This window comes from Aethalodelphis obliquidens, unplaced genomic scaffold (genome assembly GCF_003676395.1).
Source record: "Aethalodelphis obliquidens isolate GAN/ISIS:26980383/991018 unplaced genomic scaffold, ASM367639v1 scaffold22, whole genome shotgun sequence".
Taxonomy (NCBI): Eukaryota; Metazoa; Chordata; class Mammalia; order Artiodactyla; family Delphinidae; genus Aethalodelphis; species Aethalodelphis obliquidens.
The window spans coordinates 4,916,823-4,934,756 of record NW_020837966.1 but is presented as its reverse complement, the minus strand read 5'-3'; the positions used below and the strand labels follow the sequence as shown (position 1 = coordinate 4,934,756).

At 39.0% G+C, this 17,934-nt stretch overlaps 1 protein-coding gene across 1 annotated transcript in view; it reads left to right on the top strand.

The window, feature by feature from the left end:
* ERC2 (ELKS/RAB6-interacting/CAST family member 2) overlaps positions 1 to 17,934 on the top strand; it is a 759,104-nt gene that overhangs the window by 401,920 nt on the left and 339,250 nt on the right. Inside the window, exons 7-9 of the mRNA XM_027121473.1 lie at positions 3,490 to 3,627; positions 10,535 to 10,675; positions 13,788 to 13,928. Of these exons, the coding sequence (XP_026977274.1) occupies positions 3,490 to 3,627; positions 10,535 to 10,675; positions 13,788 to 13,928 (420 nt within the window). The remainder of the gene's footprint in view (positions 1 to 3,489; positions 3,628 to 10,534; positions 10,676 to 13,787; positions 13,929 to 17,934) is intronic.

The window sequence follows — 17,934 nt, the reverse complement described above, 5'->3', positions numbered from 1 at the left end:
GAAAACTCACTAAACAGCTCCCTCTGGGCATTGCCCCTTCTCAGGCGTGGCAGGCCTGGAGCTTCAGAAGTCAGTCTGAAGCCATTAGGATTAGGGCAGCCTGGTGACCTCCAGGGCCTGAGCTTTCCCTGCCCCCTGCCCCCTCTCCAGTGGTCTGCTCTGAGAGGTGCAGGTACCACTTCAGCAAAACTGGCTCCTTCTGAGTCTCCTTAGCTGTGATGAAAAGGCAGCTTAGTTCAAAGGCAAGGACAGCCCTGTGCTCAGGTCCATCTCTCGCCCTCTTCTGCTCAGGCCCATCTCTTATTTTATCAAGTCACAGTGACCAGTGAGTTGACTATGTTGCTTAAGTGGATTCAGTCTTTTGCAGCATGTGGAATTTCTCACAAAATCCTCATTTTCCATCCCCAATCCTAAACCCAGGTTTTCAATTTGCTTATTTTTCATTGCCTGCTATTTCAACCTAGTACAACCTCACCCTTTGAAGAAGTTTCTACTTTTTTTCTTGTAAATGTTGTTAATAATTTACAAACATTAGAAAGCTGTAAAATAATTTTTAAAAAGATACAGAATTTTACATTTGCCCCAGTCTCCTAAATTTAAAATTTTAAGAATTGAGTCCTCCTTGGAGTAAGAAAGGAATATTTCCTCTTAAAATGAGTCCTTTTAAAAAGCACAAACTTACTGTTCAAAACACATTTAAAGAACCATTCTTATATTTTGTAGTCGGTCTTAAATATCTTTTATTCTGTCTGTTATGTTCAAGGAGAACAAGCTGGCAGATGCAGTAAAGTATAAAGAAGAAAAGTAAAATCATCATTCATACCACTGCCAAATAATACTTTAGTGAGTTCCATATATATTTTGTTGTTGTTGTTCTGTGCTAGACTTTTCTCTTTTTACAAAGAAATATCATATGATTTTACATTCTACTCTTTTTCCTTCTCATTCTCCGATTTCTACTTAGTTATCAATTGTATGCAAACATGATTTTAAATACTTGCATAATGGTTTAAATTTTTATATACAAATATAAACTAAAAATTACCCATAATTGTACCAACCAGATAATCTTGGTTGAATTAAAAATGAATAAAACCCACATGGTTAGAAAATTCAAGCAGAGAACTACAGAAATGTTCAGAAAGGAGAAACAGAAGGCCTCTTCCACAGTTTTGTACCCTAGACCCTTTCCCCCAAAGTTAAACACTATTAAAATTTCTTGTGAATTTTTTCTCCAGAAAAAAATTTTATATTAATAGCTGTGTATATGTATCTATTTATAGGCTTATTTTTTATTTACATAAGAGGCTATATATTCCCCACCCTGGTCTGTACCTTGTCTTTATTAAGAATCATTCTTGGTGATCTTTGTGCAACATTTTTAAAGTGGTGTATCCCTACCTCTATAAATGTCTCCAGTTCCAGCTCTGTTTTTCAATCTTGTCTGTGGTATAATTGGCTCTTCTGAGTTCTTAGATGTGAGATAATAGCTATGTCAGTCCTGTGTCTCACCAGCCCACAGTTCTCCAGCTCTTATCGCCTACCTGAGTATTCCTTGGACCACTGACCCTCAACATCCTTAATCTCCCCAGTAACTGAGGAGGCCCCAGGGAGTCTCACAGCAGTCTTCTTTAGCCTCTATTTGCAGCGCCCGAAGTCCCTTGAAATCAGTGATGCCACTACACCAGGGCTGATGCCCTGAGAGAAAGTCCCCTTTCTTCTGTCGAGGGCACTGTCTCCCAGGGTGAACACGGGGAACTTAATCAGTTTGCTTGGAGCCACCATGGATTTGCACACGTGTGTACACAAATGTGGGTGTGAGTGTACTCAAAATAATAACACACACTCTCTCAAGGGTCAGTCCTCTCAGCTGCTGGCTTCTTCTGTATAATGACTACATTCTGATATGTAACCATCCATATTTTTGCTCACTCATATATTTGCTTATTGTATTGTGTAACCCATGAACACTTGTCTGGAATGGAGGGAGCCTTTGTTCTGAGTGCAGATGATTATACCTTTTGAGTTCCTGTGTTTTGCATGGAGGGACACTGAATTCTTACAGTGGTAGCTGAATAGGAATACAGTGCATTTTGATGAAGGAGAAGGTTAATTATTTCCCCAAACCAGGATGTCTGTCTCAAGGCAGAAAACATGTCTTATGAAAAAATACATTGGCAAAAAAAGGAAGGAGAAGAAGGAAGGGGGAGGAGAAAGGGAAAAATAAAAGAAGGAAGGAAGGCGCAAAGGAAGGTGGGAAGAATGGAAGGAGGAAATGTCCATCTCCATTAGGCCACATCGATTTTAATCATTGGAAAAATTAGCCACGTCCTCTGTCCTCAGATTGAGGGTCAGCATCTTTGCGTTCAGAGCTATTTTGATGCTGCTACTGCTGCCACCTCCACTGTCAACCCTCCTCCTTCTCATTATTGCTTCTACTCTTGTCATTATTTGTATTGCCATTCCAGATTCATGCTACGTGAATCGAGTCATCTCCAAATTTGTTTGAGTCACACATTGTGAAACATGCATTTGGAATGATTTCCTGAGAAAGCCTGGGTGCAGAATACAAATATTTTGAATGGACTTATCTTAGAGTTGTACTGCTTTTTTTCCTTGTCAATTTAAAACCCTTAATATGAATAAATTGTTTGTACAGTGGGACTTTTTTTTAATCCTTAGATAAGAAATACATGGTTTGAAAGCAGAGAATAAAAACATGAATGATAATGTACGCAATGCCCAAGAGAAGGTCCTTGCTGTTACTCCTGGGCAGGCGTTATAATCGGCAATTTGGTGTGTTTATTTCAGGCTGCAGATAGTGGATAAAAGTGGCTGGTTGGTTGCCAACACATGACTTATTTGCCAGATGGAGTGTTTAGTACTTGTTACATTTGATTTATATCACAGGTTCTTCCCATTAACAGTCGACTGGTGATAACCTACTTGGCTTTTCATGTGGTTACTTGAAACAGCCACTTGACGACATTTGGCATATCACAAAGTTTAATACTGAATAAAGGAGTGAGTGAATGACTACATAGGTTCTGCCTTATACTGATATGGTGCTCAGTGCAGAATGAGCACCCAGTACGTGTCTGTTCATTGAATAAAGTAATCCTGAATATGTGTTTCTCTGATTCACTGCACCAAGATTAGGTTTATGGATTTGAGACTTAAAGGGCTGGTGAAAGAGGTAGAAATAGATAGAAATAATAGTGCTTACATGTCTGAAGGGCTTGCATTTGCATGGAGGGAGATATTCTGCTCGTCTGTATTGCCATTTAAACACAAAGTTGAATTACATGGAAGAAAGAAGGTCTCTTCAAAATGGCCTTGATTCTGAGTCAAAGTGTAACTTCATAATACTGACAATTTCCATAATCTTGGGTCTTTTTTAATTTTTCTTTTTAGATAGGTCCTCTTCAGGGACCTTGGCACTGAATATGTAATAAAACGTGCATTAAATATGGTGATCTTTACTTTCAGATTGAAAACTTGCAAGAACAACTTAAGGATAAAGACAAGCAACTGACCAATCTGAAAGACAGAGTGAAGTCCTTGCAGACTGATTCCAGTAATACGGATACTGCACTGGCGACGCTTGAGGAGGCTTTGTCAGAGAAGGTAAGCTTGGACTAAAAATTAGCGGGGGTATCAGGATTTAGGGAAACATGATTGGGAGGAAACGATCCAAATGCATTTCAGTGAGCTTGTTTTTCTCCATGCACCCGCACTAAGCCTAGTCCCAGCTGGGCCTCCCACTCCCGTGCTCGCCCTTCGCAGTAGACTTGGCACGCTGAAGCCAAGGGTGTCTTTTTGAAATGCATACCTGGTCACATCACCCTTGGCCCTGATTAAAAACCTTCACTACCTTGTCATTGTTTTTAGGATGATAAAGACTGAAATCTTTAACCTCACCCATAGGGTCCGACCCTTCATCTGCTTTGGCTCTTACCTGACCAGCCACTTCTCTGCCTGCCTCACTTCCCTCCCCTCCCCTCCCCTCCCCTCTTCTTCCCTCCCCCCTCTCCCTCCCTCCCTCCCTCCCTTCCTCCCATCTTTCCTTCCTTCCTCCTTTTCCAGCCTCATCCCCCATCTCTCTTCCCTCATTCTTTGTGCTCTAGGCATACTGGCCTTCTAGATTTCTTTTTTAATTTATTTATTTTTATTTTTGGCTGTATTGGGTCTTCGTTGCTGCACGCGGGCTTTCTCTAGTTGCGGTGAGCTGGGGCTACTCTTTGCTGCGGTGCTCAGGCTTCTCATTGCGGTGGCTTTTCTTGTTGCAGAGCATGGGCTCTAGGTGTGCGGGCTTCAGTAGTTGGGGCATGTGGGCTCAGTAGTTGTGGTTTGCAGGCTCTAGAGCGCAGGCTCAGTAACTGTGGCACATGGGCTTAGTTGCTCCGCAGCATGTGGGATCTTCCCGGACTAGGGCTTGAACCCATGCCCCTTGCATTGGCAGGCGGATTCTCAACCACTGTGTCACCAGGGAAGCCCCGGCCTTCTAGGTTTTTAAGTGCACCATTGTTCCCTCCTACCTCAGACACTTTGCACAAGCTATTACTGAGCCTAGAATGTTCTTTACTCTCTGCAGACTTAATTTCTCTTCTTCAGAGAGCTCAGCTTCCTGAGAAGCTGTATTGCACAGTAGTCAAGAATGTAGACATGGGAGTCAGACTGCTTGGGTTCAAATCCTAGGTCTGACACTTACTACTTTGGGCAAGTTACTTAACCCCTCGCTTTCTCAGTTTTATCATTTGTAAAAGAGGATAATAATAGTACCTACTTTAGTGGAATATGTTGAGGAGAAGATGCATTAATATATGGAAAGTGTTGAGAATAACAGGCATAATAAGTTATAGCTGTTATTATTATCAGTCATTTTCTCAGGGAAGCCTCCTAGGTAAAATCCTCTCTTATGTTCTCATGAACACCGTGAATTTCCCAGAGCTCTTGTCATAATCTTAATTGTTCATTTATCTGTTTTAATGTGATTAATTGGTCTTCTCTGCTGGACTCCAAGCCTGAGCAACATACCTGTATATGTGTATTATTTGTGTGTGTTAGCTTACCTTCCCCCAGTGCCTAGCACAGTACCTGCATGGGGGAGTGCTCAGTGGGTGTTGATTGAGTGAGTCGCCACCATATGACAGGCACTGCTGTGGGGACTGGGGGTCCAGTAGAGAAGAGAATGGGTGAAAATCCTAGCTCTTGTGGAGGTTAGATTCTAATGGGACTGAGGAGACACAGACAATAATTAAGTAAGTAAAACACATGGGACTTCAGAGGGTAATAATTTCCATAGAAGAAAGCAAGAAGAGGGTACAGGGAGTGCTGGGGTGAAATGGCCAGGTAGAGGGTCTTACTGAGAAGGGAAAGTGAGGGGTGAGCCATGAGCACTTCTGGAGGGAGAATGTACTAGAGGGGAGAGCAAGTGCAGAGTGGGAGGGGGAGGGGGGAAGAGTATCCCTTGAAGCCCCTGTGAGAAAGAATGAAAAATTTTGACTTTCACTCCAAAGGGGCTAGGAAGCCATTTGGAGGGTTTTGTTCTGACTGACATTTAAAAGGATTACTTTGATTAAAAGAATGAACAAAATCTATTAGGCAAATAGGTCATCCTGATGTTTACCGATTTCTAAAATGATTTCTAGCCCATTTCATTCTAGTTAAGTTAGTTCATTCATTCTCTGGGCACTTCTGTAGGACTCATACTGTGCAGAGTTTGTGTAGTGTGCTCAGTCTTAGCTCTGCCACTAACTGGGTGACCTTGACAAATAACTCTCTCTCCCAGGGCCTCAAATTTCCCATTTGTAGGATGGGAGAATTAGATTAAATAGCCCACTGTTTCCACAAGTCAGTGAATCTTAAAGAAGGCTTCTCTGACCTCTACTTCAGAAGCACCAGGAGGAGTCTGTTGAAAATATAATTATTAGGCCCCATGTATATCTACTGAAACAGAACTTTGAGTAGTGCCTAGAAGTCTGCACTTTGGCAAGCTCCCTAGGTCATTGTGATACATACGCTAGTCTAAGAACCACTTGTCTATGCTAAAAATAGAGAAGGTAAAAAAAGGAGCCATAATTCTATGCCTAGATAGTCTTAATGTTCCTATTAAAATTACAAGATTATAACTTTAACATTAAATTATAAATAAGAGACAAGATTTTATGTGGAAACATAAGAATAAATAAGATGGTTTTTCAGGAAAAATATTCTTTTTACAATTTTCAAGAATTTAGTATCAAATGTTTTTTTTGGCTGTGTTGGGTCTTCGTTGTTGCGCACGGGCTTTTTCTAGTTGTGGCGAGCAGGGGCTACTCTTTGTTGCAGTGCGCGGGCTTCTCCCTGTGGTGGCTTCTCTTGTTGCAGAGCATGGGCTCTAGGCATGCGGGCTTCAGTAGTTGTGGCGTGCGGGCTCAGTAGTTGTGACTTGTGGGCTCCGTAGTTGTGACTTGCGGGCTCTAGAGCACAGGCTCAATAGTTGTGGAACACGGGCTTAGTTGCTCCACAGCATGTGGGATCTTCTTGAACCAGTGCTCAAACCTGTGTCCCCTGCATTGGCAGGTGGATTCTTATCCACTGCGCCATCAGGGAAGTCCCTGAAAACTTTCTTGTAGTAATTTTGTTTGTAAAATTTGAATAAAGGAATGTTGTTTCAAAAACTATTAATAATCATGTATCCCTTTTGCAGTTTTTGAGTGATATGATGTCAGTCCACTTGTACCCTTGATTTCTTTCTCCAAATGTACAGAAATAAACTTATACCATATACTTTTCCATATCATGTATTCTTTTTTTTTTTTTTTTTGCGGTATGCAGGCCTCTCACTGCTGTGGCCTCTCCCGCTGCGGAGCACAGACTCCAGACGCGCAGGCCCAGCGGCCATGGCTCACGGGCCCAGCCGCTCCGCGGCATGTGGGATCTTCGCGGACCGGGGCACGAACCCGCGTCCCCTGCATTGGCAGGCGGACTCTCAACCACTGCGCCACCAGGGAAGCCCGAATCTTTGATTTTTAACAAGCATGCCCAGTGATTCTGATGCAAGTGTTTGGAAGACTACACTTTGAGGAACAGTAAATCCATGCTCTTTCATTTTAAACATGGGAAGTGGGCTCAGTGAGGTAAAATGACATGCCCAGAAATGAAAATCTGGGACATGTGCAGCACTGTTCCTCATCTCTGGGCCCTGGGCGGACATCATTAATCACCCGTGGCACCAGTTAACTTCTCACCCCAGCACTCTGGGAAGCCACTTCTGCTCTCTCTAAGTTAGCCCTTAGCTGGGACTTTATTGCCTCCCCAAGGCCACTCAGCTCATGGGTGATGGAATGGGACTAAAATTTAAACGTTCTGTTCTTTGTGTGTTTGACAACGCAATCTCTTTTAATAGCCTTCCCCTCACCAGTTCCATTTTTATCCACATGTAAGTGGACAGATCCTCTGCAACAAGACATGGGACAAAAAAGAAAATGATTAATTAAAAATCGTGTACTTATGAGAGCATTTAATTATTTGCTGTCCTTTGGCTGATGAATAGAACCCATTAGGCACTATTCACCATTTCACTTGGATTATTACATCCCAGGGAGTGTGTTATTCCTTTTAATGTCCGGGAACTTATTCAAATATCCAGAGTGTGTAAAAATAAATAAATAAATAATGCTGCTTGGTGAGTTAAGACTGAGTATGACTTAGCTCTAGGAATGACACACAGAAGCTCAAGGAACCCGCAGTATTTATAAAGCTGGTCTCGCCAAGCCTTGCTGTGGCCATGTAGCAGATAAGCAGTTGAGAAAGCCAGATAGCAGAGCTGGAGGCCACAGCAGTGCAGTTCCCACCCAGTGATAAAGCACAAATAGATTAGACCTGTGCAGAGCCAGATGGGTGCACAAGGAACACTTGCCAATGCAAATAAGACTAAAACAAGAACACATTGTTGGAATTTCTGCAAGTTGGTTGTTAATCAAGTAGATCATGCCATATTAGGACCTTTTAACACACGTTTTTGACATCTGGCCCTGCGCGGCTGACAGTTAAATTAGTTTTGTGATTGACGGAGAAATATTTTGTAGTATTGAATCATCAATAACACTTAAAAACATTATACTGCTTGCTGATTTTCTTTGTCATCAATGCCCAGTCAATAGTACAAGTGCTTAGAGCAAATCAACCTAATTTCCAAGCGACTCTGACACCTTCTGGATGTTAACATGCATACTTAATTTCCCTTCCTTTGAAGACAGGATGATCCCTAATTTGAATTTTGTTCCTTCCATCAGCCTTTTTAATTGCCTGTTGTATGCCAGACAGTTTGCCCAGCCCTGGGTTAAGAGATTCATAAGATTTGACTGTTGCCTTTTGGAAAACTAGGCTGAGAGAGTGGACATGCAATAAAACCAAGCAAAGGGTGCCTAGTGAGAATAAATGCATGTTTATGTTCTGGCCAGAGTGATTCCTGGGAAGGTTTCTAAATAGTGATGTGACATGGTCAGTTTGGGGCTTTAAAAATATCACTCCAAGAGCCACGGGGTGGAAGCGATGGGATGGAGATGGCCTGCTCACGGGGTGACCAGTTGTGAGGCTTTTGCAATAAGTGCAGGCAAAAGGCCATGTGGGTTCAGTTGCTGAAATTGTTAAAAGTCCTTGAGAGACTTACCGTGCACTGAGGCCATTTCCTTCTTCTGTCAATCACATAATCATCTACTCTACAATGGCACAGACAGAGTAAAATAGGACAGTAACTGAAATCAAGAAGAAACAAAATAGGGAATGTAATAGACTCATTTGTTCTATTTCTACCCCCACTGTTATAGTAATAATATACTTCATTTTAAAGTGTTTTTGAGTAATTACAAAACAACAGTGGTACTTTTTTTGCCCTTGAAAGCATTAGACATAAATTATTGTCATTGGGGTAGAACAGTTGCTCCCCTGGGGGAACTTAAATCACAGGCTAAGTGTTCAAACTAACTTCCCTCTACATTAAACACCGTTTTACAGTTGTCTTATGTATCAGGCATCATCTTGTACTATATACTTGTAAGAATATAAAAGACAATATTCTTAAGAATCGTTGCACCAACATTTTTTAACATGACCATCCAAATGGAAATTCAAATATGTGTTAGGTAATTTGAAACAAGTTTCAGAAATCTAACTTAAATTTTACCCAAGCAGAATTTTCCTTAAAAAAAGAAGGTTCCGGGACTTCCCTGGTGGCTCAGTGATTAAGAATCCACCTGCCAGTGCAGGGGACATGGGTTCGAGCCCCTCGGGGAAGATTCCACATGCCGCGGAGCAACTAAGCCCGTGCGCCACAACTACTGAAGCCCCCGCGCCTACAGCCCGTGCTCCACAACAAGAGAAGCCACTGCAATGAGAAGCCTGAGCATCACAACGAGGAGGGGCCCCTGCTCGTCGCAATTGGAGAGGGCCCGCGCGCAGCGACGAGGACCCAACGCAACCAAAAATAAATAAATTTTAAAAAAATTCCTTAGGAAAAAAACAAAAGGTTCTTATTTTGATATCAGTAAGATTTCACTCTTTTGGAAAACATGTCTACTAGAGTAATGTTTTTATTTCAATATAAAAGTCAAGGGCAGACAGACCCTCAGATCTCCTTGAATGGCTCCAGGTGTATGTTTGTGGCAGTGTGTTCTTTTGGGCGTGGCTAAGACTCAGACAGCCCTGGGTGGCAGGGTGGGCCTTCTGTTTATGAGCTGGATCACCTTGGACGAGTCAGTCGGCCTCTCTGAGGCTGGGTTTCCTCTACACTACTCTGTTACCAGTGGTACTGGTTCAGATCTCACAGATGTGATAAGGACTAGATGAGAAGGGTGTGTCACAGTGCCTAGCATGTAGCGGCTTCTCAGTAAAAGAAGCTGCTGTTTGAACTTTGCTCATATTCTAGCAATGTTTTTGAGTCTCTACTGATTGCCAAGAAACCACTGAAAAAATATGGAAGTAAATAAACAGCTCCAGACACATTGAAAAATCACTTATATAAGGAGCTTATTCTTTCTTTTGTCTCAAGTTTTCACTGTGAGTCCAGCTCTAAGTCCCAGAGGGGTCTAGGTCCTGCCCTACTTTGATCCCCTTTCTAGCGAGAAGAGTCTTCGGAAATCAAGGAAAGTTCTTTGACATCAAATGGGAAAGCCAAGCAAAGAGGGTTGATCCAAGAGGTTAGTTCTACCTCTTCCCCTTACCCATACAAGACTTTAGGTCTTGGTGCCTGAACCTCCCTCTTCTGGAATTGCTCTTGGAATTTTCCTGGTACTACCATGAACTTGAACATTGAGATCCCTGGCAACCCTATGATATTAACTTTGATTAACAAGCTGAAAGCTTTATTGACTGTCTTTTCCAAATGCTGTTACGCACAGCTTCTCTTCACAAACCCAGTTTTGAATATCTTGTGTTTGTTGATTCCTCTAGAACATTTCTTATGTGTATTTCTTCTTGTTTCCTTTTGTAACATGCCTTGGCATGCACACTGATTGGTTCTCAACTCTTTTTTTGGGCAATTGCCTCACAGGAAAGAATAATTGAGCGTTTGAAAGAACAACGGGAGAGAGATGATCGGGAAAGACTTGAAGAGATAGAATCATTCCGAAAAGAGAATAAAGACCTGAAAGAGAAGGTCAACGCTTTACAAGCTGAACTGACTGAAAAAGAGGTGAGTCTGGGAAAACAACCACACTGATAGTACTCATAAACCCATATCCATGTAGCCTTGAGAGACTAGAGACTTAGTTTGAGGGACAGTGTGAAGGCTTGGGGGACCTAGTTACCTTTGCTTTGTAAAGTTATCTGAATTCAAAGAACAGCATTTACTGTAATTCCCTACATCTGGTGATGCTCTGTGCATATCTTCTGTACTCTACTGACCACATACCATTTAGCTCCTTGAAAGTTTTCTTGATGTCTTACCATATTCATACGGCTTGGAGGATTCTGTATTTTTTTTCAATGTCTCATGATCCCTTGTTTGAGATAACAGTAACAACAACAGCATTGATGATAATAACAATAGCTCCACTTTACTGAGGGCCTGTTATGTACTAATCCTTGTGTTGGGTGCTGTACATTCATCTGTGCTTCTCAATGGATCATTCAATACCACCAGGTTAGGTTATATGGTACCATGCTGGACACATATGTATAGGTTGTGGCTGCTCTTCTGGGACATCATTTTTACATTATGGTAAAGAATTTGAAAGAGTATTTTAATGCTCGCGCAAACATGGATACAGAAAACAAATCTCACCTGCATTTGTTAATGTAAAACAATATGCTTTAAAGAAATTTTTTGTTTGGTGGTTATGGAGAGTATCCCTATTCTGAGGGATGGCTATAACCCCTTTAGTTTACTTAGGGATACTTCGGTGGAGAAGTTTGAGAAGCAGCAATGCCCAGTCTTTTATTCAGTCTCCAAAGCTCTGAGATATGTGCCATTGTCCACACTTGGTCCCCTCACACTTATTTTTGTCTGTGGAAAATGTCTATCTCCTTTATGATATGTCAATCCTTTTGCTCTGTTGGGTTGTATGACAGCATAGTTGTATATGTCCCAGCTCCGAAGTATCACCTCAGCCCTTGGATTTTGATAATTCTATACAAATTAAAGTAATGTCTAAATTAGGAGTCCAAGAAGGGAACAATTGATGAATAATAGGAATTTTGAGGAAACTTAGAAGCAAAATTTGTATTCTCTAAAACTTAAGCTCACTAGTTTTTAGAGAAGAGATTATTTCTTTGATATGAAAATAAAGAATGTAAATTCTGGGGGATCTGTAATTACTGTAGTTAGTATGTAACAGAAGGCACAGAAGCTTCTATCTCGTTTGCAGCATTCTTCACAGATTGCAAGTGTTATTCATGGGTTTGCACCTTAAAAATATATATAGATAGATAGATAGATATGCCTCTAATTGAAAAGAGATCTTGATGACATGGTGGAGCATAAGCTTTAAATGAAAATAATTTTGTAAACAATGCTTACATTGTATGAACTTCAGATAGGCATTTCTGCAAACATTTATTGTTCCTGTGTAATAATGTGCCTGCCACTGGGCTAGATGTGTCAGTCAAGGTTCCACCAGAAAAACAGAACTGTACCAAGGAATTTAACCATATTAAGAAATTTATTACAAGAAATTGGCTTACATAGTTATGGAGGCTGGCTAAGCAAGTCCAAAATTCACAGGGAAGACCATCAGGAAGGGCGGGCTGGAAACTCTCAGGCAGGAGCTAATGCTGCAGTCCACAGGAGGAATTTCTTCTTCCTGAGGGAAACCTTAGTCTGCTCCTAAGACCTTTCAACTGATAGGATCAGGCCCACCCAGATTATGAAGAATAATATCCTTTACTTAAAGTCAACTGATTGCAGATGTTAGTCACATCTACAAAATACCTCCACAGCAACACTTAAAGTTAGTGTTTGATTGAATAACTGGAGACTATGGCCTAGCCAAGTTGACACATAAAGCTATCACCCCTGGCAATTTTAAATTTATAAAGGAAAACAATGTATAATTGTTGTTAGCATGGAGCTTATAATTTAGTTGGAGTGGTAATAATCTTCAGCATGACAGAGTGCCTGGATTATAAGTTTCTTTATTATTTCTGTGGTAGTTACATGATAAAGACCATTGAAATTGGAGTCAGAGACCTGGGTTCAGACCTATGTCTCCCATTAATAGCTTGAGAACCTTGGAGAAGACAGGGCCTCATGTGAGCCTCAGTTTCCTTACCTGAAAAATGAGAATGGCTAACCTGTCCCTCAGAGGGTTGTTAGGACCTGGGTGGTTTGCTGGGTGATTGTGGCAGTATCTTCATCAATAAGGTTGTTCCAGTGCCCATGAAGCAGTAAAGTATTAGACCACATCATTTACTGAGAAACTGCTGTGTGCTTAGTGTTTTCCTAGGAACTGCAAAGGGATATAAAGGAAATGTACCCTGTCTGATTTGGGGTGGAACCTGAACAATTTAGTCACGTAGATAGACGTTGCTAACCATTTTGTGTTTGCTGGTGGACATTGCTCTCCTAGCTAGCAACGTTGTGTTCTGTGGTATATGCTAGTATTTATTTCTTTACCTTTTGGGATTCGTACTATACAGGGAAGCTCTTGGTTTCTGGGCGTGATTAGTGAATGGAACAACTTGGGTAACCCCATGTCAGGGTTGGGGAGATTCATTATATTGCTGAATCTGAATTTACAAAGCACTAGGCCATAAAGTCTACTCTGAATTTTTAAGTAATTTTATCTTTGATTCTGTAGAAGATGTTTGAGAAACCATTGGCCATTTTTCATTAAAGAAATGCAATTTGATAAAAACAACAGGATTCTTCTTTTATACTTGATCTGCCCTTTTCAGGGAGAAAAGAATTAAAGTTTGTATTTTCTTTCATATTTTTCTTAGAGTCTGTGCCACCTGACAGCAATAAACATAAATGGAAGGCTCAGGGTGTCTGTTTTGCCATGACATGTAAAGACCACCTTGGGACTTAGTTCATTAGCATAACTTTGAGACATGAAACATGCATTTACTGACTGCACCATTTGGTCACATTTGATTTTTACTGCAATTAGATCCTGCTTGGTTCTGTAAACTGGCCAACTTTAATTTCCTGGCCGGGGCCGACTATTGTTACCTTAGTAAGACTATATTTACCCTCTCTGTCTAATGCACACTTTATTACTATGTATAGAATCAATGTATTCAAATTGAAGACATTACTAGTAGAAATTATAGTGTTCTACTTACTAGTGTTCTTTTCCTTTCAGTCTAGTTTAATTGACCTCAAGGAACATGCATCTTCATTAGCCTCAGCGGGGCTGAAAAGGGACTCCAAATTAAAATCTCTAGAAATAGCCATTGAACAAAAGAAAGAAGAATGTAACAAATTGGAAGCACAGTTAAAAAAGGTAAGTGAAGTCTAAGAAAAAACATGCTCATTTTCTGAATTTATAAAATAGGAAAGGAAGAGACATTTTTCAAAAAATAAAAACCCCTTATCTTTTGTCATCTGGTGATAAAAGGATTAATTAAGCAATCTTTATTCCTAAGAAGTCTGCATCAAGTCTGTCTGTGAACCTGAAAAGTTATCTTAGGTTTCCTGTCTGGGGAAACACAAAACAAAACAAAACAAAACAAAACCTTGACAAATAGATGAAAATTGTAGTAGAAGTGAAAAATATTTTAAAAACCAAAAACCAGCCATTACTCTGTGGGCAAATCTCAACTATCAAAGAAAGATAAATGGAAGTGTTTGCATAAACCAAAGAATCCAGGGGTCCCATTATACATTAATAAACTTTTACTACTTTCAGAAGTAGGTCCATTTTTTTAATTGGAACTTTGCAAAACTTTACCCGACAATGTTAAATTTCTAGAAGTTCACCAAAATAGTCGAGTCCTTGGAAGATGTACGGATTGACTATTTATACTTGACCAGAAATGGCCTGAATGTCTAAGCAAGTTTATACGTAGAAGGCTTCAGAAAAGAAAGCAGGATCTTTGCATTGCAGCATTAACATGTTTTCTCTGAACTGGACATTTTTGTGGAGTACATTTCCAGTCATGCATTGTTCCTTTGACTTTTTCCCTGTGTTGTTTGGTACGTCTGCATTCATTGTTCACGTAAAACTCATAACATTATGAGTTTAAGCATTTTGTTTCCCTTTGACAACTTATAAACTTATTCAAAAGAGATGATAAGAATCTAAACAATCAAACGAAGCATATAATAAAATTCGACTGTATAATTCATAGCATATTGGAATGGGGATTTATTTGCTAGAGTTATGAAAATATATGATATGGATGATAGGGATGTGAAAGCATCATATCTGTGGAGAAATTCTGGATATTTTTAAATTTAATAGACTATTTTGTACGTATGATGCAATATATAACTGAAATGTGATTATACTTTGTTCACTTTACCACAGAATTTTAGGGAATTGTTATGAGATTTCACACTAATAATAAAGTCTCCTTACTAATACAGAAAAAGATAAATATACAGGTCAAATCTCTTTACAAAAAAACAGCCAGAAAATCTCTATATTACAAAGTCTATTTCCTAATCCCCTCAACATCTCACTTTTTTCAAGCAACATCTAGTTAAACAGAAATCTTGAGCAATAAATAGAAGAATTTAAACTGCCTCTTTGAGGGTGTTTACGTGGAGATTGACTTGGCTATTTATGCATTGGGTGTATGATACATATTCTTGACACATATATGAATGTTTTCTGCAATATGTTATACATGTATATGCCTATCAAGAAATGAACCTAAGAAAGGTACTTTTTATTTAATGAACAGTTTTGTGATCATAAGGCAGACTCTCAGATAACTCTGTGAGAGAACTTCTTTGGCTTCCTGTGGTGGTCTTTTGAGTTATCTTACCTCACTTGCAATGTGCTAAGTCCTGAAGAAGGGCCCCAAATAGACCTGGGCATGAAAGATGCCCTTCATCAACTCTGAGGAGCCATTATGGAGTTGAGGGCATCCCATATATTATTTCTGCAGATACATACTTGACACCCTCCCTTTTAGTGTAAGTCATCTATGGAATTTGAAATCCTCTAAAAATTAAAAGAAAGAGGTTCATGTATTGATGCTTGTAGTTTCCATGTATATGACTTAACTAGTTTAATAAATGAATGTCTATGCAGTTGAATTTAGTTTCTTTCAACATAGTTATGCTTAACCCCCAAAAGTCAATTAGAACATGTGGTTTCCTTAGACTCTCAGATAGACACCATGTTCTGAAATTCATAGATCAAATCCTATAAATATTTTAGCTTTATTCCTGATGACATTTTAACATTCTGCTACATCACCAGGATTAAAGTAACAAATATGGTTGTCTTGCTGTAAAGGACCTATTTAATTTATGAAAAGATAATTTATTTCTAAGTATATAAATAATCTTTGCTTATACTGTCTCCTAAATGCATAGTACAGTGAGATTAAATAAGGTAATTATAATTTAAATATTTTTATACCTAACCTGCAGATGTTATTTTGTTATTTTTGGCCCTCTACATCAACTAAATTCGAAAGTTCAAAATACTTTTTCTAGTACTCTTTAATTTCTGCTAATAAATAGTTCTGTAAAAACCTCAAGTACCCATCACCTTAAAAAGAATTGAGATCTGCATGAAATATTTGAAAATATAAGCCAACAGTATGTGAATATACATAAAACACATCATTTACTCATGGAAAAATAAGCAGCTATAAAAGCTTAAGGAGTGTCTGGGCCTCCTTTTAAATAAAAGGGTATGTGACTTGTGAATAAAATATAAAGGGTTACTAAATGAAAGCTGAAAACATAATAGTTTTATTATATCATAAATAAACCATGAGTTCCCCATGGAATTTTGCTTAAGATTTGTGAGCGTCCAGGTATTTTTATCATAAAATCCATACAGCATTGTAGATGTGTTTAGCTGAACAGAAATCTTGTTTGCTAGTGACAATGGAATCCAAATGGCGATTTAAATTTGCTTTTGTCTTATAAACAGTGCTTGAAATTGGTGAGTTTTTAACAGAAAAGTTTGTGGAGAACATTCATACACATAGTTGCTTTGAACCCTTTACTATACTATGTCAGTTTAAGACAGTTCCAAATACTTTGTGTCAACAGTGGTTACTATAGGCAGAAAAGGAGCTATTCCTTACACGTTCCATCCCACCTCTTAAAAACAAACAATCCAAGATTCACTTGTAAAGAAATCTTTACTGATATTAATGAGGCTGATAAAATGATATTAACTAAATAATTCTTAAGTACTAGCTATGAGTGTGCTTTATAACTTAGTGCATTCATTAATCTTAATTACACACCTAGGGGTTGAGAAGAGCCTAGTGACATGTGGATCATTTTGTCTTTCAAAAGAGTATTCAGTGTTCAATATGTAGAAGTAAATTTCCTTTAAATGACTAGAAATCATTTGAGAAGCAACAGCAATTCAAAATGTTTTGATTTGTCTTATTTGGTAATTTTCCAATTAATATCATTTTGAGGAGGGTGTTTTTTAAAACCGCAGTAAAACTGTCATTTACTTTATCAAAGTTGAAGAAAAAAATTCATGTTCTTCAAAGACATGTCTTGGCTTAAAGCAAATGAAAAGATCCTACAATATTTCACCTTCTACACCTTGACATTGAGCCCCAAATTAATGATGCAAGTATTTAATAAATATAACTTGAGGATGCTATTTAAAATATTTAGTACATTTAAATCTGCAAACATTTAAATCTTCTACACAAAATAGAAGAGCATTACAGATTCTAAAGGACTTGGAACATAGTAGGATAGACACAAAAAATGGTATTTTTTGTTGTTATGAACTACCAGTGGAAACTGATAGTAGACAATGGATAATACTGTATTTTGGTTCCCTTTAATCTTCCTACTGACTTAAATTTTTTCTTTTCCCATTTGCTGTTAATCCTGTAATGTCTTGCTTACTGATATTTTGCTATTGCTAACCTGCTGTTTGCTGATCTATATTTTTCTAAAGTTAGACTGAATAGAAAATTCAGGCTGGTGTTAATATAAAAGAAGAGCTATAAATTCAATGATAAGATTTAATTAATCTTTTATTATTACCATCTTTGAAGTTCAGGTAACAAATTGCAGGCTTGGCCAAAAGCACTTCCTCTGATTCATTGCTGGAGGCCAGCACTTCATGTATCATCAAAAGTGGACAGCTTTCTTTACTTCATGGGTTATTTAACTTGAGAAAGGGAAAGTAACACAAACCTTCAATTTCTTATTCCAGCTATTCTTTTTTAGGAGCCAAAGTCAACATTTCTGTTTCCCTAGAGCCTCTCACTTTCACTGTGGAATGTTTAGAAACTGAAATTTCTTCCTTTTAACCATGAGTTTGTCTGTGCAAATGCACTAGATTT